Genomic DNA, 21,074 nt, shown 5'->3' on the forward strand with positions numbered 1-21,074 from the left:
AAATATTTTCTCCCATTCCATTTTTTTTTTCCCCCATAGGTTGTCTTTTCATTTTGTTGATGGTTTCTTTGCTGTGCAAAACCTTTTAAGTTTGATCAGGTCCGTTAGTTTACTTTTGCTTTTATTTTTTTTGCCTTGGGAGACTGATCCAAGAAAATATTACTATGATTTATGAAAAAGAGTGTTTCACCTGTGTTCTTGGAGTTTTATGGTTTCATGTCTTACATTTAGGTGTTTTAGCCATTTTGAGTTTATTTTTGTATATGGTGTGTGGCAGTGTTCTAATATAATTGTTTTGCATGTGGCTGTCCAGCTTTCCCAGCACTATTTGTTGGAGAGACTGTCTTTTCTCCACTGTATATTCTTGCCTCCTTTGTCACAGAGTAATTGACCATAGGTGTGTGGGTTTATTTCTGGGTTCTTTACTCTGTTCTGTTGATCTACGTGTTTGTTTTTGTGCCAATACCATGCTGTTTTGATTACTGTAGCTTTGTAATGTAGTCTGAAGTCTGGGAGGGTTACACCTCCAGCATTGTTCTTAGTTCTCAGGATTGCTTTGGCAATTTGGGGTCTTTTGTGGTTCCATATAAATTTTTGGATTATTTGTTCTAGTTCTGTGGAAAATGTCCTGGTGTTTTGATAGGGATTGCATTAAGTCAGTAGATTGCTTTGGGTAGTATGGCCATTTTAATAATAATGATTCTTCCAATCTAAAAGCATGGGATATCTTTCCATTTCTTTGAATCTTCATTTTCCTTCATCAGTATTTTACAGTTTTCAGCATATAGGTCTTTCACCTCCTTGGTTAAGTTTATTCCTAGATATTTTATTCTTTTTGATGTGATTTTAAATGGGATTGTTTTCTCCCTTTCTTTTTCTGATATTTCATTATTAGTGTATAGAAATATTTTGCATTTTGTGTATATTAATCTTGTATCCTGCAAGCTTGCTGAATTCATTTATTAGTTTTAATAGTTTTGGGGTGGAGACTCTAGGGTTCCCTGTATAGAATATCATGTCATGGGCAAATGTTACAGTTTCACCTCTTCTCTTCTAATTTGGATATCTTTTATTTTTCTTGTCTGATTGCTGTGTCTGGGACTTCCAATACTATGAGAGTACACATCCTTGTCTTTTTCCTGAATTTAGTAGGAAGCTTTCAGCTTTTCACCATTGGGTATTGTGTTGGCTGTGGGTTTGTAGTAAATGGCCTTTATTATGTTGAGATATGTTCCCTTCTCTATCCACTTTGATGAGAGTTTTGGTTTTTTGGGGTTTTTTCCCCCTCAGCAACAGAAGATCCTTTACTGAATCCTGAGTGTGAAAATCTACCATTTAGTTCTTTCTCCCTTCTCCCCGTGAGATTCAATAATCCCTTGATTTGCATGGAACATTGGTGTGTCTGCTTGTTCTTGCTGTTGTGTCCATTTTGTTGTTCTGATGAGAGTTTTATCATGAATGGATGTTGAATTTTGTCAAATGGTTTTTGTGCATGTATTGAGATGATCATGTGGTTTTTGTCTTTCCTTTGTTAATGTGATGTATCACGTTGATTGATTTGTGTGTGTTGAACCATCCTTGTGACCCAGGAATAAATTCAACTTGATCATGCTATATGATCCTTTCAATGCATTCAGTTGGATTCAGTTTGCTAATATTCTTTTTTTTTAAACATCTTTATTGGAGTATAATTGCTTTATAATGGTGTGTTAGTTTCTGCTTTATAACAGAAAAGTGAATCAGTTATACATATACATATTTCCCCATATCTCTTCCCTCTTGCATCTCCCTATCCCACCACTCTATGTGGTCACGGAGAACTGAGCTGATCTCCCTGTGCTATGCGGCTGCTTCCCACTAGCTATCTGTTTTACGTTTGGTAGTGTATATGTGTCCATGCCACTCTCTCACTTTGTCATAGCTTACCCTTCCCCCTCCCCGTATCCTCAAGTTCATTCTCTAGTAGGTCTGCATCTTTATTCCTGTCTTGCCCCTCGGTTCTTCATGACCAATTTTTTTTTCTTTTTTTTTAGATTCCATATATATGTGTTAGCACATGGTATTTGTTTTTCTCTTTCTGACTTACTTCACTCTGTATGACAGTCTCTAGGTCCATCCACCTCACTACAAATAACTCAGTTTCGTTCCTTTTTATGGCTGAGTAATATTCCTCTGTATATATGTACCACATCTTCTTTATCCATTCATCTGTCGATGGACACTTAGGTTGCTTCCATGTCCTGGCTATTGTAAATAGAGCTGCAATGAACATTTTGGTACATGACTCTTTTTGAATTATGGTTTTTTCAGGGTATTTGCCCAGTAGTGGGATTGCTGGGTTGTATGATCTATTTTTAGTTTTTTAAGGAACCTCCATACTGTTCTCCGTAGTGGCTGTATCAATTTACATTCCCACCAACAGTGCAAGAGGGTTCCTTTTCTCCACACCCTCTCCAGCATGTATTGTTTGTAGATTTTTTGATGATGGCCATTCTGACCGGTGTGAGATGATACCTCATTGTAGTTTTGAGTTGCATTTCTTTAATGATTAATGATGTTGAGCATTCTTTCATGTGTTTGTTGGCAATCTGTGCATCTTCTTTGGAGAAATGTCTATTTAGGTCTTCTGTGCAGTTTTGGACTGGGTTGTTTGTTTTTTTGATATTGAGCTGCATGAGCTGCTTGTAAATTTTGGAGATTAATCCTTTGTCAGTTGCTTCATTTGCAAATATTTTCTCCCATTCTGAGGGTTGTCTTTTGGTCTTGTTTATGGTTTCCTTTGCTGTGCAAAAGCTTTGAAGTTTCATTAGGTCCCATTTGTTTATTTTTGTTTTTATTTCCATTTCTCTAGGAGGTGGGTCACAAAGGATCTTGCTGTGATTTATATCATAGAGTGTTCTACCTATGTTTTTCCTCTAGGAGTTTGATAGTGTCTGCCCTTACATTTAGGTCTTTAATCCATTTTGAGTTTATCTTTGTGTATGGTGTTAGGGAGTGTTCTAATTTCATTCTTTTCCATGTAGCTGTCCAGTTTTCCCAGCACCACTTATTGAAGAGGCTGTCTTTTCTTCACTGTATATTCTTGCCTCCTTTATCAAAGATAAGGTGACCGACCTTATGTGTGTGGGTTTATCTCTGGGCTTTCCATCCTGTTCCACTGAAGTTTGCTAATATTCTGCTGAGGATTTTTGCATCTGTATTCATCAGAGATATTGGCTTCTGATTTTCTTTTTTTGTAGTGTCTTTGTCTGGTTTTGGTGTCAGGGTAATGGTGGCCTTGTAGAATGAATTTGGGAGTGTTCCTTTCTCTTCAATTTTTTTGGAATAGTTTGAGAAGGATAGGTATAAATTCTTCTTTATATGCTTGGTGGAATTCCCCAGTGAAGCCGTCTGGTCCTGGACTTTTATTTGCAGGGAGTTTTTATCATTACAGATTCTATTTCACTTCTAGTGATTGGTCTGTTCAAATTGTTTGTTTCTTTGTGACTCAGTCTTGGCAGGCTGAATATTTCTAGAAATTTGTCCATTTCTTCTGGGTTGTCCAATTTGTTGCCATATAACATTACTTGTCATTTTTCCCCCTTCTCTTCAACTTATGCTTTGATTAATTTTGTCCCTTAACTAATTCATATTTCCAACCACTTAATGTTTACAATGCACGTTGGAACTGAATGTCTTACTAGACAGCTTATTAGGTATAGGTAAACGTTTAACATAGCACTGTAGTTTGGGAGCATGCAATATGGTTATAGATTCATGTTAACAAAGTACTAAGAGCTAGGGCCTGGATGGGAAATAAGACAACACTCCCCTTGCCATGGGCTGTTTGTCACACAAAAATAATGGCAACATTTATCGAGTGTTTACTGTGTGTCAGGTATGTCATTTAACCATCAAAAGAACCTGTAAGGCAGGTACTGTAATCATCTTAATTTTACAGAGGAGGGCCGTGAGACCCAGAGAGGTTACTTATCGTGAGTTCTCACTGGCAGAACTAAGACTCAAATCCAGACAGTGGGGCTCCAGAGCCGGCAGTCCTAACCCCAGCACTGTAAGGTCCTTGGGTTGCCATCTAAAAACTGGGACCTCCCTGGAGCCACAGTGGGGCACGTGGTCCTGTATTAGCCGTCCGAAGCAGATGGGAGTTGAGTGAGAGTAAGGTGCTCACCTGGACTGGCTCATTTCTTCCCCATTCTGGACATCACCAAGTTTCCAGTTACTCTCTTATCTTAAACCGCAGTTTGTCCTCTCATAAGGTAAATTACTTAGTGATTTGAGAACCCACTCCCCCTTTCTCTCACCCCTTTATTCTGTTCCCATCCAGGCACTGACCTTTCTCCCATCTGCCTGATGGTTTGGAATTTTTGAGCCAGGAATTCTTAGAGCTTTGCTGAAATGACACAGGAGTGGTTTGGGGCTTCAGAAGTAGCTTTGTCTTGTCCCACTGCACCCAAGGAGAGAAAAATTTCTGAAGGGAAAATCATCTTTTATTTGCCTACAGTCAGCTCTGTCACAGCATGCCCTCATCTTCGCAGAATAACGTTAATTTTAGGGTCCAGTCTTTCACAATGAAGATGAGAAAACTAACCCAGATATCTCCCAAAGGTAATTTTCTTCCTCTGTTCCTGCATTGTCTAGTATGGTAGCCACGAGCCACAGATGGCTGTTTAAATTCAAATAACATGAGAGACTTCCCTGTTGGTGCAGTGGTTAAGAATCCACCTGCCAATGCAGGGGACACGGGTTCGAGCCCTTGTCCGGGAAGATCCCACATGCTGCAGAGCAACTAAGCCCGTGCACCAGAACTACTGAGCCTGTGTTCTAGAGCCCGCGAACCACAACTACTGAGCCCACGAGCCACAACTACTGAGCCAGCATGCCTAAAGCCCATGCTCTGCAACAAGAGAAGCCACCGCAACAAGAAGCCCGTGCACTGCAACGAAAAGTAGTCCCCACTCACCACAACTAGAGAAAGCCAGCGCACAGCAACGAAGAGCCAATGCAGCCGAAAATTAATTAGTTAAAAAAATAAATAACAGAAATCTAACTCCTCAGATGCACTAGCCACACTGTAAGCACTTAATAGCCACCTGTGGCTAATGGCTACCACACCTGACAGTGCTGCTTTACGAAGCTGTTGCCTCAGGTTACTGAGCGGTGGGTGTGTCTGCTGGCCCTTCCCAGCCCCCCTGGCACTGGTCTTCAGAGTCCCTGCAACCTCCAAGTTTTCTCTGCAGGGTTGCCAGACCTTCCGAGTTATCTCCAGAGTGGCACTCATGATTCACAGAGCAGCAGGAGTTTGAAGGCGCTGGATTTCTATGTATCTGGGAATAGCTAGCGATCCTAAATGGAACTGCAACTACACAGGGTGAGTATCAGGCACACAAGGTAAGGGTTCAGAATGGCCGGGGCTGCTTTCAGGCTTGTTCTACCACAACAGAAGCAGAGGGTGGCCTCCCCGCCTCCTGGGGTTGGAGAAGGTCCTGGGTGGACCTGCACTTGGGCATCAGGCGGGTCTGAGTTTGAATTCTGGGACTGTGACCTTGTTCCCGTAACGTAAGCCGAGTTCAGCTCCAAAATCCTCATATTTAAAGAGGGGGTAGTGATACGTATTACAGTGTGTTGTTGTTAGGACAAAACCATGATGTCATCAGCACACACCAAGCACCCAGTAACAGTGGGTGTGGCTCCCTGTTTCCTGGAATCATTGCTTATCTCCAGATTGGCTGCAAGGAATACCACTTAAATAATGGTCTCAGCACCACCAGTAGCCTCCACGCCCAGCAGTCCTGGAGGAACGGCAAATCAGAGGGGAGCACTTAGCCCCCTCTGACTGTCTGCTTCGTGTGGCCCGTGACAAGACTAATAAGCCAGTAAGGCAGCGATATTCTTCCTGTGAATTCCTTAGGCTTTTCATGAGGTTTATTGGCTGGTGGAGGTATGTGTGTTATTGTCATCTATTATTCTACTTAAGGCCTTGAGTAATAGTTTAATAATCAGTAACTAACCTCTTTGGATCCACGTGAGCTCAGCGCTTTGTGTAATTCACTTTTTCTACAATTATGGGGAAAAGCATATGAAACAAGTCATTAAGGTTGTGATTACCAACCTGGGCTTTGTGACCTCCCTGGGTATTTCCAGGGGATCTCAAAAGGGATTAGAAAGTTCTCAAATCAAAATTTAATTTGAATTCACTTTAATTTTTCTTTTTTAAATGGCACTTTGAGGACAGGAGGAAGTCACAAAGTCCACAAACCCATGAAGGTGTCTGCTCTCAAAGGCTGGAAATTACTGCACTGTTTAATCACCTCTCACAGTAAACGTCTCATAACAAAGGCCTGTAGAGTTTGATCTCATTCATTACAGAGTGAAGGACTTTTATTTGTTTGGTCACATCGTTATCATTTAAGAAATACTTAAAAATGGTATTTATTTTTATTTCAACATGTCAACTGTGCATTTCCAAAACAGCAGGCTTTTCAGAGGAATAAATCAGAACTGTAAACACAAGACACAGTAGAAGTTTTTTGACTTCCTACAGTCAGTTTCACAAATCCACATACTGTACATTCATAGGTGAGGTTCAGCCTGTCACCCATTTCTTTATTTCTATAATTACATAAGCATAATAAATACATCTGATTTTTAAAGGTCACTTAAAATGAGTCATGATAATTTACAGTACAGTACATTTCAGTTCAAGTGCAAAAATAACTATTTGCTTAATTCTATTTCTTCCCGTTATTTTGTTTTTAAGCTGTGTTCTGTGGTGAAGCTAGATATCCGAGTGTAGACTTTCTTCTTCCAGATGCAGTTGTGGGCAGAAGTACTGTATCATGGGGAAGTCCTCACTTTATAATTGGTCCTGCCTAATCAGAGTCAGAGAGTAAGGTGAGTTGCTCATTTTTAACTCTGTTCTCTTCTTTCCTCTCTCCTGTACTCATCCACAGTATTGTACACACTATATAACTGACCTTCCTTCAGCTAAAGCAATGTTCCCTTGTCCACAGCCCTCCCCCAAGGCTTCCTATAACCTCAGCTTTCATTTTTAGCAGCAAGCTTTATGCATGAGTCACCCGGCCATTGTCGACTGTAGCTGTAATATTTACAGTAGCATGCCTGTATCTGAACTGTCCAGTGTCTGACTATGTCTTCGTGGGAAAGAATATACTGAGATTTTTTTCTTTAGTCATTGGAAAGTGTACTTACTTCTTATTTCTGTCTTTTCCATTCCTGGTTTCCTATTCACCACCTTTTCCCCTCACCAAAAACAAAACAAAAAAACTGAACCAGTATGTAATTTTTAAAAATTGTATCCCTTCCCTAGGCACTTAAATCTTATACTGTTATTTGTAAGTAGTACTGCTTAATTAAAGAAACCCTTAGGAATTCAGTGATTTTGTGTGTTTGTTTTAGTCCATCAGCTAATTAGAGCCCACATCACTATAAAGTTGTAAATAGTGATAGAGGCTATTTACAGTATCAATATATTTAGTAAACCCTTGTCTATCAAGCCACAGGATACTAAGTTGGTTGGTTGATTTCAAATATTCCCTCCTCTGGTCTTAAAGCCCATTTAAAACAAAAGGCATTTTAAAGCTCAGCTTAGCTTGCGGTAGTCAGTAACAGCTTTTGCCACTCAAAGAATTGACTATTTTCATTATACGCCATACCCATATAAAAATATATTTGCTAGAGATATGCCAAGTTTCTGATGAAACGTTTTCCTTTTTTTTTTTAAACAAAAGCATAGATGCCACTAACTTTTATCTGGTTACTTTTAAAATATGTCTTAAAATTTTTTTAATTGTTCTCTTTAAGAGAAACAAAATTATAGATGTATTCTGTTTCTTCCCAGTTTGCATTAAGAACCAAATAATTAGGATAAATAATCAGAAGAGGGAAATTATATCAGCATTCACCTTGAAACACTTTCTTTCCCTCCACTCATTTAGTGTAACTGCTGGTTTCGACTCTTACTGCCCTGGCAGAGAAGTCCTGTAGTCCTTAACCTACCAATCCAAGAACTGAAAGTCCTCACTGAAATCCATTTTCCCTCTGTGACTCCAGTGGGACTACGGAAGTTGACCTATTTCTGCCAATATGTACTGTAGCTTCTACATGTGTGAGCGTGTGTGTGTGTGTGTGTGTGTGTGTGAGTATTTCTGCGTTGATGAATTCAGGTGTTCAGCAGCATGTGTGGTGCTGTGCTCCTCAAGGTGCTCCCTCTGCTGGCAGAGGAGCCCAGTTCCATGCAGGGTGTGAGATGAGCAGGACCCCTCAGTGTCCCCCAGAGGCAGGCTGAGCCTGCTGGTCCTCAGTCTCCTCCCTGCGCGGGCCTACACTGGGGTGAGTGGGGCTGCTCTGCGTCTGAGATGCTGCTGCTTGAGGGGACGGCTGGCTTCTTGATGGGTCAGAGGGAGCCTCACGTGGTCCAGGCCGGGCTCCACCAGTTGGAGAAGTTTCCCAATCCTCACTGGTCCCCTGGAAGGAAAAAATAGGAGGTGCCCCATGGTCAATGCTAGCAAACTTTTTATATGCTTTCAAGTTAAGATATACGAAACATGGGGAGATCATCCTGAAGTAACCACTTCAGGAAACAAGTAACAGAGGAATAAGGATAGAATGTCTTACCTTTCATCTCCTTTCCTACGTGCAACTGTCCAAGCCGCATGAAAAACACAGACACTGTAAGCAGACGTATCTTGTGGATAAAGGAACGTTACTACCAACATGCCTGTTACTCCTAGGAGAACAATTTACATCAGCACATATTTACTGGGCCCCCACCAGCCACTGTGGCAAGTCACTGGGCAAGCGGCACGGAACGGGAACTCAGTCCACTTGCTAAGACCAGAGAATTCAAGGCTGGAGAGCACCTTGTCCCACAGGAAGTGAGGAAGGCATCCTCAGCCTCGGAGACAGGGCCAGGAAAAGAAGGTCCTGAAATTGAGTCCTGATGTATAGTTGGGATTTTAAAGTACACACTAAAAGTTGGTTTGTAAAAATCAGGAAACATTTCTTTTTTTATGGATTTTCCTCTGAATTAGTACCCATCACTTCAAAGAGCTGAGCACCAAAAAAGAAAAACAAAAGTTTTATTTCTGTAGTTCTAAACTGTAAAAGAAAAAATATTAGTATAATGACTTCTTCATAAGAGTAGCTAAGCCATACTAGCCAGTTTTTATTAATCTTAATATATCATAAAAAAATGTTAATGATACTTAAGCCTAATAGGCTTCTGTGAAAACAAGGGTGAGTATCCAAAGTAATGCAAACATTGCCATTTAGGCAGAACTCATCTTTCCTCTGCATCACCTCCTTGCTTCACATCCTTCCTATGCTCCTCCTACCCTGATAGCTTCCTTGACTTGTGAGCAGAGGATTTGTGTGAGTTTATCATCTCGATAAGCCAATAGGATCATACATGGACTAGAATGCATATGGTTATCAGCAAAGAATCAGATTTGGTTTAAATTAGAGAAATATTACAGGTCAGTTTACAAAACTGTGATAAATTTAATTGAGGTAGTTCAAATTAAGGAAATTACTCAAACTACTCTTAAAGTCTTTCCCCTTTATTTTTCTCCTCCTGTGTCCTCTGAAGCTACTCTAGATACAGAGCTGACATGATTCATCAAGTGAAAGGGAGTGATTAATAAAAACACAGGGGAAGTAGACTCATTACTTTGGCTAAACTGTTCACAGAAGTTACGCTTAAACATTTTCCAAAAGTATTATATAGCTTCAGTTACAATTACCTACAGTGTTTTTATCCATGCGATTCGACGCTACTCAGGAGAGACCACACCTCTAGGGACAAGAAAAACCACACTTTTTATCTTTCAGGTGAGCCCGCTAGCAAAACCACATTTCCACGGAGTTAGGTGTCCTGTCAGACCCATTTAGTGGCTCAGAGTGTTACTTAATTTATCAGATATTTATTGAAGTCCTATTATGTAGAATGTCCCCATTAGAATTTTTAAATTACAGAGATTAATATATAATTCACCAAGGCAAGAACCATATATCCATACTGTAATGTCCACCAAAACAGACATTTCAAAGAAATATAAAATCAGAATGGATTTATTTTCTTTCTTTCAAGAGGTACTGTCTTCTCTGTGAGGCCTTCCTGAACCGCATAAGGCAGAATTTTCCCTCTATGGAACCTTGTATACACCTCTATAATATACCTGTCACAAAGCACTGAAATTATTTGTCTGCATGTCTATTTCCCCCACCAGACCTCCCATAAATCTTGTTGAATGAATAACTGAATAACTGAAACAACTGAGCCTGCTTAAGGCAAGGCAGCAGAGGAACTTTTTACCTGTAAAGGCTGTATCTCAGAAGCACGGTTGTCTCTTGTTAGCTGCATCATCTCTTTGATTTGGTAGAGTGCGTAAACAAAGGTCACCCAGGGAGAGGAGCTGACACCCCAGGCTGGCTTGTTCACATCCTCCTGTTCTTCCTGGTGCTTGGTTTTCTTAGGTGGAAGTCTGGGCTCAACGCGTGGCAGAACATCTTCTGTCTGTTGCTGGACCAAGTCGATGGTTGCTATGGGAACAGGACTAGAAGGAACAGGAATCCTTTCTGCCAGCATCGTCTTGTCTGGAGAGAAAGCCATGTTTAAATCGTTTCTCAGAGTTTTTACATATTTAAACAGATGTATGTATGTATGTATAAATAAATAATAAAAACTGAACAAATGGACAACCTCGATAAGCCTGTTCTAGTATGCTTGGGAATGTTGATAAGTTGCCGTGTAACAAGGGCGGCTTCTCTACTTGGCGCAAGTACTGAGCAAATGAATGTGATGTTTACCTTCCAGGGTCTCCTTACAGGGCTTAACAGACATTAACTTATATTTATTTATGAAATGTATTGGTTCAGTTAACGTATATAACATCTGTGGGGCATAGGTTATAGTGAATGTTGCCTTAGGCCCACTTACAGGATTGAGATTTTTAAAGATAAGCATCAAAATAGGAAAAAAATCACACAGTAGCTGCCTTTATTGGCCTTTTACTGAAGGCATGGACTAAGCTGCATAAGAGAGATGATCTAGTTAGGATTATAAAAGAACAAGAATAAGAAAAGTCAGTACTGGTCTTTCCTTCTGAGTAACTTGTTGGAATTAAAATCGGTCTCTGGGGTTTCTGTAACAAGTTAGTTTTTCTCTTAACAGAAGCACTTCGGGTACTTGAGGCAAATGCTCCTCAAAGGACAGGACACCATAGAAGATGAGCCCTGTTCCAGGACCCAAGAGCTGAGAAAGAATATTTGTTTTAATGGTTGGCCTTCCTCATTGAAAAAAAAAAAAGTTGATTCCCCCAAAAAGTTGAAAGCTTGTTCTCATCAACACATTATATTGGATATAACCTTCTTTCTGTATGATACGTTTAAGAAGGCCATGCCTAATTAAGGGAAAACTTCAAATTTAAGGTTTAGACATTTTTATCAAATGAAGGTAAAAGCACAGAGATTAATCCCACTTCCTGTCCCTAACAGTAAAATTACTGTATAATCCTATACATATCTGATTTAAATTTTAAATCTCTTTAGAACACCAGAGAAATTTAAAACCAATACTTTCCCCAGTACCTTGTACCGTAAAACAAAACAAAAGCAAGCTGCCTAAAACAACCAGTTCTTTTCAACATAGCAAGTGGCTTCTCTCCAGCAATGGTGCACGAGTTCACTGATAACACCCCCGAGAAAATCTAGCCATGCAGGTCTGTGGTACACTCTGTTTCCACCTCTGGGTTTCTGAGGGGTATGTGTAGAACTCCCCACGGCTTCAACCTTTAGAACCGTTAAAGAACAATGAACATGCTTACCTTCTTCCTCATCTGGCACCGCCAGCCACTGGATCAGGGCAAAGAACAGGAGGATCACCAGGCAGGCCATGCCAATTCCTCGGAATGTTGCAGCAGCCCCTGTGGAAACAAACAGCACTCTGTAGAGTGATTCCCGGAAAGACAGGTAGCCCTCATCCAAAACTGTCAATGTTCTAAAGTTCAGGGCAAAGGCAGCAGAGCAAAGAATGGCAAATGGCCATTAGCTTCATATAGTAGGAAAAGCACAGGTCTGGGCAGGTGTCAAGAGATCCAAGTGCTGGTGTTGGATATCTGTCATTGATCAAATTTTAAAACTGCATTTATAAAATAAAGGACTGTCTCCAAGTGCCATTTTAAAATTCAGTGGTGCTCTCTTCATAAAGACAATTTACCTAACTATATATTAAACAACCTTATTAATCTGTAATTAGAACAGCCGAGCTCAAGTAGTGCTATATATTCAGACATCTCTGAGCCCACCTTCTAGGGACCTGAATACTCAAGATTCCTGGAGCAGAATAATGCCATCTCCACCTCAGCCCCGCCCTTGTATTTCCAATAAGGGAGATCTGACAGGGCAGACAGACTGTGTTGTCACAGATGCAGTGATGTTACCAAAGGCAGCATATAGTTAGATTTTTTTGGTTCAAAATCTCCTGATGGAACAACAATGATGAACTCTCTTTCCTCTAGCATTATTATCAGCAGGTGTAGGGTACTTTACTTCAAACCAAAAGCACATGTGATTATTCATTTGTTTGGCTCCTTTGAACTATCTGTGTAGCATCGCATTAAGCTGCATTAAGCTGTCAGAGAAGCGTGCACGGTTACAAGCTGGCTCTAATCGTCTTAACTACTGAAGCATACTGCTCTGCAATTTTGACTACCATGAAAGCTAGAAAGAGAATATATGAACAATGGAGTTTAGCTTCTGGCAATCTTCAGTAATAATTTGAGTGTTCATTGAGGGGTTGCTAAAAAAATTTGTTTTCATCAAAGAAGAAAGAGAAAAAGAGAAAACCATTCTTACCAAAATAATTGACTAACACGCCTCCAATCATGGCTCCACAACCTCTCCCCAAACCCAGATGAAGGCCCTGCAGGATGCCCTGAGCAGATGTCCTCAGCTCTGGGGGAACCGCAGCACTGAGATAAGAAATGCAGGCTGCCCAGATGGCCGCGTGTGTCACTCCTGGAGAGGAAGAGGAGCGGGCAGGGTGACGGATCAGCACTCCTTACATTACTCTTTTTTGGAACATGAGTTATTTACTTAAATATATATATATGTGTGTGTGTGTGTGTGTGTGTGTGTGTGTATATATATATATATATACACACACATATATATACACACACACATATACATACCTAATAAATATTTTGTGGTAAAATATACGTAACAATATTTATCGTTCAGACATTTTTAAGTGTATGGTTCAGTGGCTTTAAGTACATTCACAGTGTTGTGCAACCATCACTACCATCCATCTCCAGGATTTTTTTATCATCCCAAACTGAAATTCAGCACCCGTTAAACAATACTACCTCCAGGCCCTGAGAAACACCACTTACCTTCTGTCTCTATGAATATGACTATGACTGCTCTGGGTACCTCATATAAGTGGAATCATACAGTGTTTGTCCTTTGGTGTCTGGCTTATTTCACTTAGCACAATGTCTTCAGAGTTCATCCATGTTGTAGCATGTGCCAGAATTTCCTTTTTAAGGCTAAAGGATATGTAGCCTTGTAACTTTTTTATCCATTCATCTGTTAATGGACATTTGGGCGGTTTCCCCCTTTTGGCTATTGTGAATGCTGCTGCTGTGAACGCTGATGTGCAAGTATCTCAGTCCCCGCTGTCAGTTCTTTTGGGTCTATACCTAAAAGTGGAATTACTAGGTCATATGGTAATAATATATTTAATACTGTGAGGGGCTGCTTTCCACAGTAGCTGCACCATTTTACATTGCTACTAGAAATGCACAAGAGTTCCAATTTTTCCACATCTCACCAGATGTTATTTTCTGTTTTTTTATAATAGCAATCCTAATGGGTATGAAGTGGTATCTCATTGTGCTTTTGATTTGCGTTCCCTAATGGCTAGTGATATTGATCATCTTTTTATGTGTTTTTTGGCCACTTGTAAATCTTTAGAGAAAGTGTTTTGTCCATTTTCAAATTGGGTTGTTTGGGTTTTTTGCTGTTGAGTTGTCAGAGTTCCTTATATATTTTGGATATTGACCTCTTACTGGGTACCAGACGTATAGATCAACGGAACAGAATAGACCCCAGAAATAAACCCATGCATGTAAGTCAATCAATCTACAACAAAGTAGGCAAGAATATACAGTGGAGAGAAGACAGTCTCTTCAACAAGTGGTGTTGGGAAAGCTGGACAGCTACGTGTAAATCAGTGAAACCAGAACACTGCCTCATGCCATATACAAAAAATAAACTCAAAATGGTTTAAAGACCTAAATGTAAGACATGACACCATAAAGTTCCTATAAGAGAATATAGGCAAAACATTCTCAGACATAAATCATAGCAATAGTTTCTTAGATCAGTCTCCCAAGGCAAAAGAAATAAAGCAAAAATAAACAAATGGGACTTGATCAAACTTAAAAGGTTTTGCACAGCAAAGGAAACCATCAACAAAATGAAAAGACAATCTAAGAAATGGGAGAAAATATTTGTAAATGATGCAGCCAACAAGGAGTTAATATCCAAAATATATAAACAGCTCATACAACTCAATATCATAAAAACAAGCCAATCAAAATACAGGCAGAAGACCTAAATAGAAATTTCTCCAAAGAAGACATACAGATGGCCAACATACACATGAAAAGATGCTCATCACTGCTAATTATCAGAGAAATGCAAATCAAAACCACAATGAAGTATCACCTCACATGGGTCAGAATGGCCATCGTTAAAAAGTCTGAAGAGGGTGTGGAGTAAAAGGAACCCTCCTACACTGTTGGTGGGAATGTAAATTGGTACAAACACTATGGAAAACAGTATGGCGTTTCCTATAAAAGCTAAAAATAGAGGTACCCATCCCACTCCTGGGTATATATCTGGAAAAAATTCTAATTTGAAAAGGTACGTGCACCCCAATGTTCATAGCAGCACTATTTACAATAGCCAAGACACGAAAGCAACCCAGATGCCCATCAACAGATGACTGGCTTAAGAAGATGTGGTATATATATATATATATATATACACACACATACATACATACACACACATACAGTGGAATAATAGTCATAAAAAAGAATGAAATATTACCATTTGCAGCAACATGTATGGACCTAGAAATATTATACTTAGTGAAGTAAATCAGACAAATACTATACGGTATCGCTTATATGTGGAATCTAAAAAATTATACAAATGAATCTATATACAAACCAGAAACAGACTCACATAGAAAACAAACATGGTTACTAAAAGCGAGAGGGAGGGCAGGAGGGGTGACAAATTAGGAGTATGGGATTAACAGATACTAACTACTATACGTAAGGAGATAAGCAACAAGGATTTACTTATAGCATAGGAAATTATATTCCGTATCTTATAACAACTTATAATGGAATATAATCTGAAAAAAATATAACTGAATCACTTTGCTGTAATCTGAAACTAACACAGTATTGTAAATGAACTGTACTTCACTTTTAAAAGATTATTTCCAATTTTTTCCATTATAATTAGCACTATGATTAACATTTTTGGAGATACAACTTTTTTTTTTTTTTTCTTTTTGGTACGCGGACCTCTCACTGTTGTGGCCTCTCCCGTTGCGGAGCACAGGCTCCGGACGCGCAGGCTCAGCGGCCATGGCACACAGGCCTAGCCGTTCGGCGGCATGTGGGATCTTCCCGGACCGGGGCACGAAGCCGTGTCCCCTGCATCGGCAGGCGGACTCTCAACCGCTGCGCCACCAGGGAAGCCCTGGAGATACAGCTTTTTACATATCTTATTTACATTGGCTATAATTCTACAAGTGGGGTTAATGATTCAAAGAATATAAATTTTTTTTTGCCTCTTAATATACAGCTCCAGTTTGTTTTCCAAGAGTGTAGAGACTATTTACAATGCCTCATTACCAGTTTCATTATATCCTCACCATTTGTTGGCAGGGAGGGGAGGGTAAAGATAACAGGTGAAAGAAAATTTGATTATTTTGATGTACAGCAACTGTGCATTGTACAAATTTAAATCTTTACTAGAGCACGGCTTTAAGTGTAATAGGAAGAGGGACTTCCTTGGTGGTCCAGTGGTAAAGAATCCACCTTCCAATGCAGGGGACGTGGGTTCGATCCCTGGTCGGGGAACTAAGATCCCACATGCCGCGGGGCAGCTGAGCCCATGCGCCACAACTATTGAACTCGCACGCCCCAATGAGAGAGCCCTCGTGCCACAAACTACAGAGCCCACATGCCCTGGAGCCCGCGTGCCACAACTAGAGAGAGAAAACCTGCACGCCACAGCTAGAGAGAAACCCGAGCAGACTGCATGCCATAACGAAAAAGATCCCACATGCCTCAACAAAGATCCCGTATGCCACAACTCAGACCCAATGCAGCCAAAAAACTAATAAGGAAAATAAATGTAATAGGAAGATATTGTCACAACAGGTTTTATAGATAGCTGGAAAGGATTAAGAGATCATCTGGTTCTGCCTAGATTAGGTCTTGGACTTGCTTCCTGAAAAATAATCTCATTTGGAGATAATATCAACAGAAACTCAACCTATGTTTTAGAAAATTAAACTGAAAGATTAATATTCATTTAAGATTTAATCTGACAGTCTGCTTCTACCCAAAATAAAATAACAGGGACTGGATTTACTTCCTTCTTGAAACAACAAACAACTGGACAAAATATATGAAACAATAGTTCCCAAGACACTGGACATCACCAACAAGGACAGTGATCTCAGAGAGATGGGAAACAATGAGGCGCTCCAGCTTACTGCCTGGTCAGAGTTTGAAAGCTGCAGGGCACAGAGGGGGAACCAGTGAGTTGAAGAGATGGAGCCGACAGTCTGGGGAGACCAAGGCAGCTGGAGCTCCAGGTCAGAGTACCAGAGAGCAGAGACTTTCACAGCAACTCCAGAGATCTGCAGATGGTTTCCCTCAAGTATTCAGCAGAGTACTGATTATCAAGAGCATGTATAGAAACTATCCAAAGCCAGGGAAAGAACCGCCCCAAAAGCATTACAGAAAGCATTCCTCAGAACCCATACAGGGCTGGGAATAATACCTGTTTCCACCAGCTACACTGGAAAAACTCATGATTCCTGGGATTGGTAGAGTACTCAAAAGGGTCTTGTGTTAGTATTATGAAAGGGTTAGCCCTAGTTTAAACACTGCTCTGGTACCATCTAAGTAATGTTTAAAAGCAAGATGCAAAAGGATCACACTAGTTCCAAGTAATCCCAGAACAAATCTAGTTGTGTCCCAGAACAAATCTAGTTGTGTCCCAGAACAAATCTCAAGAATATCTGTAGGAATACAAAAATATCCAGCACCTAACAAGGTAAAATTCACAATGTCGGACATATAATCAAATTACCAGGACGATTTTACTTAAGTAGATCCATAATAGAATAAACACTATTTTCACTGGGTACGTTAGATTATATGCCCTATAGTAAACTGAGAAATAGCAAAATAATTTTTCTTATATGTTTCAGTAATAATTTCAAGTAGGCTGTTTTTTAACTAGAAAGATGGAAGAGGCAGTATGCACACTTAATTAATTTCCACAGAATTCAAATGAAGTGTTTGCTTTATCTGACTAAACAACTGCAGTACCTTAGATAATGCCAGCCTTCTCAGAATTGAATAATGCCTGGATAGAGTCTTAACTGTAAATGTTGACACAGTAATACACAATTAAAATATTATATGTTTTAAAGAATAGATTATTAAAGATGCAGCTAACTCCATTTCTTTTCAGATATGCATAGTTTTTCATTAACACTAAGGAAAAACTCAAAAATATTATGAGAAATAAAATGAAATTTATTCAACATTAATTAGATTCAATAGTAACATCCAGCATAGATTTTGGAAATTATTTCTTAAAGATGAATCATCAAAGACCTGAAACCACATCAAATGGTTGTCAGTTAACTTTAATGGTGATGCCAAGTCTGTTGTTATGTCTATGTTTGACCAATCAATTACAGGATTTACAAGTAGACAAAGATGGGTCTATGTATTTATGTGACCAAAACAGTAACAAATATATTTTTGCTATAATTCTAGATCAAATATAATTCTAGCAGTTATTCTCTTAAATGTGAAGGCTTGGACACACACAAAATCTTCCAATAATAGGGTTTCTTTTCTTTTTTTTTTAATTCTAAGGGTTTTCTAAACCTTTGAGTCTTCTAAGATAATTAAAGCATTTTCCAGCAGGATGACTTAAATTAGGATACTTTTAAACTATTGTTAAAATTTGTTGGCTGGTATTAAGTGGCAGTTATAAAAGATTCTCTGTAGTTAGAATTCCAGAGTTTCCTCACTGCTTTTTTGGGACTGATTAGATCATTGGAACACTCTTTAAAGCAACTCAGGGCATTAACTGAAGGGAAAAATAGTAAAGCATTTAGTAAAAAATTTTTTCTCTGGTACTAAAAGCAGAAGAATGAAAGCCATTTGGCTTGTATGTTCCAACATTTTCCAGGGTAGATGTAGAATTAAAATTGGTTTCTCTGAAATACCTTTATTTCAAAATATCATGTAAATAGAAGAATCCATATTACTTCCTAGAAAAGAACCAGCAAATGTAAATCCACAAGAGGGGACTGGGTTGGTAACAATACCTTGTATACAAATGACAATTGTGGAGTTTGAGTTCTTGTTCTTAAACTTGAATATGCAACCTAGTAATCATATTAATAATCTGAAACTCTTGCCAATATTTTTACTACACTTGTGTTCTGGTCCTCTACAATAAAGCAATCTAGAAATCTAAAAAAATAAATTCTACCATTTTCCATATTTGTAAAATGGTATTTTAGGTATAAAACAACTTTCCTTTAAAATTTAGAGGGTAAAAGATATCATAAGCAGAAAAAAGAAAATGTTTCTACTTCTTTCCCTTTTATTAGAGAACTGTGAAAAAGGAGTAGATGATTATTCTCTACATGATGAAATAAATAAGCAAATGTATTGTGTCACTGGTAAATGTGTTTACCCTAGAGCTATACCTTTTTAAACCTTTTAGTATGAGGTAACTAAGTTGGTGGATCAAACAGTAAGAATAAAAGGATGTTACCTCCGTGACTGACAGTAGTAACAAAGGCACATGAATTGACTCTCCTTGCAATGTTATTAACTCTTCCTTGGCTACTTGTTACAAAACTACTGATAATTTTGAGTGGCAATTCAACACCATATGTTAACTGACAACAAATAACGCTCGAAGACCACATAGGTCATGGAAACTTAGCTTCTCAGTCCTTTCTTACCTTTACTGTGGTCCCTTGGGATTACCTTCAAGGCTAACAGAAACTCAGAGATATTTTCATACCACCTACTGCCAAGACCTTAACTGTTTGTGAATACACTACATTTGAATAACCTAGAACCATTAGAAATAATTATGATTAACATTTAATTTCTCTCATTAATAATGTTATTATAGCAGCTTACTCTACCAGGAGCTGTGCTACGTATCTTACAAAGATTATCTCCTTTATTCTTCCTAGTAATAGGTACCATTTTTTTCTTCATTTTCCAAAAAGGCACAGAAGAGATTAAAGTGCCTTGTTCAAAGTGACACAGACAACAGGGTAGTGGAACAGGACTTGAACCCAAGGTGTCTAAGCTCGGAACTTCAGTGCTTAAGTACTATACTATACATCCTCATAACCACTGTTAAAAGTATTCTATAATAAATGTAATCATCTAATTTGAGAGGTTTTCTTGATAATATCAAACATGCCCAATAATCTATCAATTTTTTAAAAATGTACATTCTTACTACCTTCTTCCCCTCCCTCCTAAAAGAGTTCATATCACACATAATATCAAGTTTTTTATATGCCCCAAATAACTCTTTACCTTATAATATTCAACATTCTTACCTGATCCTGCAACACGAATTTCAAGGTTGTTCAGTCTTGGCCCACAAGAATGCTCTATTGCAATACATGGCATGTACTGATATGAACAAGAAAAAAATCCTTTCTTCCCAAGCAGACAGCTGCTTTTTGTACAGTGCTGCTTGGCTTGGGGAAATCACATCATAATGGCATGGGAGGGGTGAGAACTGATGCGGTATCGGGGAACTAGTATTGTTTTGTTTTGTTTTTCTTGCTCTGCCACTGACTTGTGCTTACTGAACACAACACACATATCCCTTTAGCAGTGGCACACTAAAGCAGTTGTGACAAACCTTTTCCATTGATGGACCAAAGCATACATTTCAGTTAGCTCAGTGTACCTCTCAAATGCTGAGATTAAAAAAAGTTTCTGAAAGATCAACCTGGTAAAAACCAGTAAGAGACTACTCTTCAAACAACAACGCAAGAAAACAAAAACCAAACCAAAGCAAAAACAAACCCTCCACTGGGCAGGCGATAAAAGGAGGCAGTATTGGTTAAGGTAATGCTCCTGTTGTAAGAGAGAAACCTCAGAATCTTAGTGGTTTCACCCATTAGATGTTTTCTTTTCTTGCCCATATAAAGTCCAATGGTCAAGGCACAGGAAGAGTAGCAGCTCTGCTTCACATAGTCATTCAGGGACCCAGGCTGCAGAGACTCCGTCTTCTTCCTCACATGGTTACCCTGGGCACCGATATCCAGCAAAGGACGGAAGAGAGGATGGCACATGGAAAATTTTACGGGCTGGGTTTAGAAGTGACACGTCATTCCTGCTTACATTCCACTGGGCAGAATCAGTCATATGCTCATACCTAACTGCAAGGAACGCTAGGAAGTGGAGTCCAGTGTGTGTCCATGAAGAAAAGGAAATAGCAGGTGAACAACAAGCCAGTATCTCTGCCAAAGTCAGGGCCACCAACAGCAATGGACCTTCCAGAAAGAGTAGAGGACCCCACAAAGAGCAGTGGACCTAGCAGAAGCTTCATGAACCTTCTTGTGTCGCATGAAAGAGACTTTATATATGACACGCAACAATCAGCACTTCCACGCCCACCCATGTGCAGCACTGCAAGAATCTCCTGCGTTCATTCACTCAACA

The 21,074-nt window shown here is 39.3% G+C and overlaps 2 protein-coding genes across 9 annotated transcripts in view; one reads left to right on the forward strand and one right to left on the reverse strand.

Moving 5' to 3' along the window:
• NEMP2 (nuclear envelope integral membrane protein 2) overlaps positions 1–10,719 on the forward strand; it is a 42,311-nt gene extending 31,592 nt beyond the window's left edge. For 3 of the 7 annotated variants that reach the window (XM_060152438.1, XM_060152441.1, XM_060152442.1), the window contains 3 exons: positions 4,325–5,368; positions 6,809–6,891; positions 10,495–10,719. Coding sequence is in view for 2 of the 7 variants with exons in the window: in XM_060152443.1 (XP_060008426.1) it covers positions 5,238–5,280 (43 nt within the window). In the remaining 5 variants the exon portion in view is untranslated. Of the gene's footprint in view, positions 1–4,324; positions 5,369–5,721; positions 5,939–6,808; positions 6,892–10,494 lie in introns of all 7 variants that reach the window. The other 4 variants (XM_060152440.1, XM_060152439.1, XM_060152444.1 and 1 more) reach the window with 2 other exon arrangements.
• Positions 6,354–21,074, reverse strand: part of MFSD6 (major facilitator superfamily domain containing 6) — a 73,437-nt gene continuing 58,716 nt past the window's right edge. For both annotated transcript variants that reach the window (XM_060152436.1, XM_060152437.1), the window contains exons 4-7: positions 12,874–13,035; positions 11,844–11,942; positions 10,334–10,614; positions 6,354–8,484 (exon numbers count right to left, since the gene is read on the reverse strand). In XM_060152436.1, the coding sequence (XP_060008419.1) occupies positions 8,281–8,484; positions 10,334–10,614; positions 11,844–11,942; positions 12,874–13,035 (746 nt within the window). In that variant the 3' untranslated portion in view covers positions 6,354–8,280. The remainder of the gene's footprint in view (positions 8,485–10,333; positions 10,615–11,843; positions 11,943–12,873; positions 13,036–21,074) is intronic.

The sequence above is a fragment of the Lagenorhynchus albirostris genome, chromosome 6 (assembly GCF_949774975.1).
Source record: "Lagenorhynchus albirostris chromosome 6, mLagAlb1.1, whole genome shotgun sequence".
NCBI lineage: Eukaryota > Metazoa > Chordata > Mammalia > Artiodactyla > Delphinidae > Lagenorhynchus > Lagenorhynchus albirostris.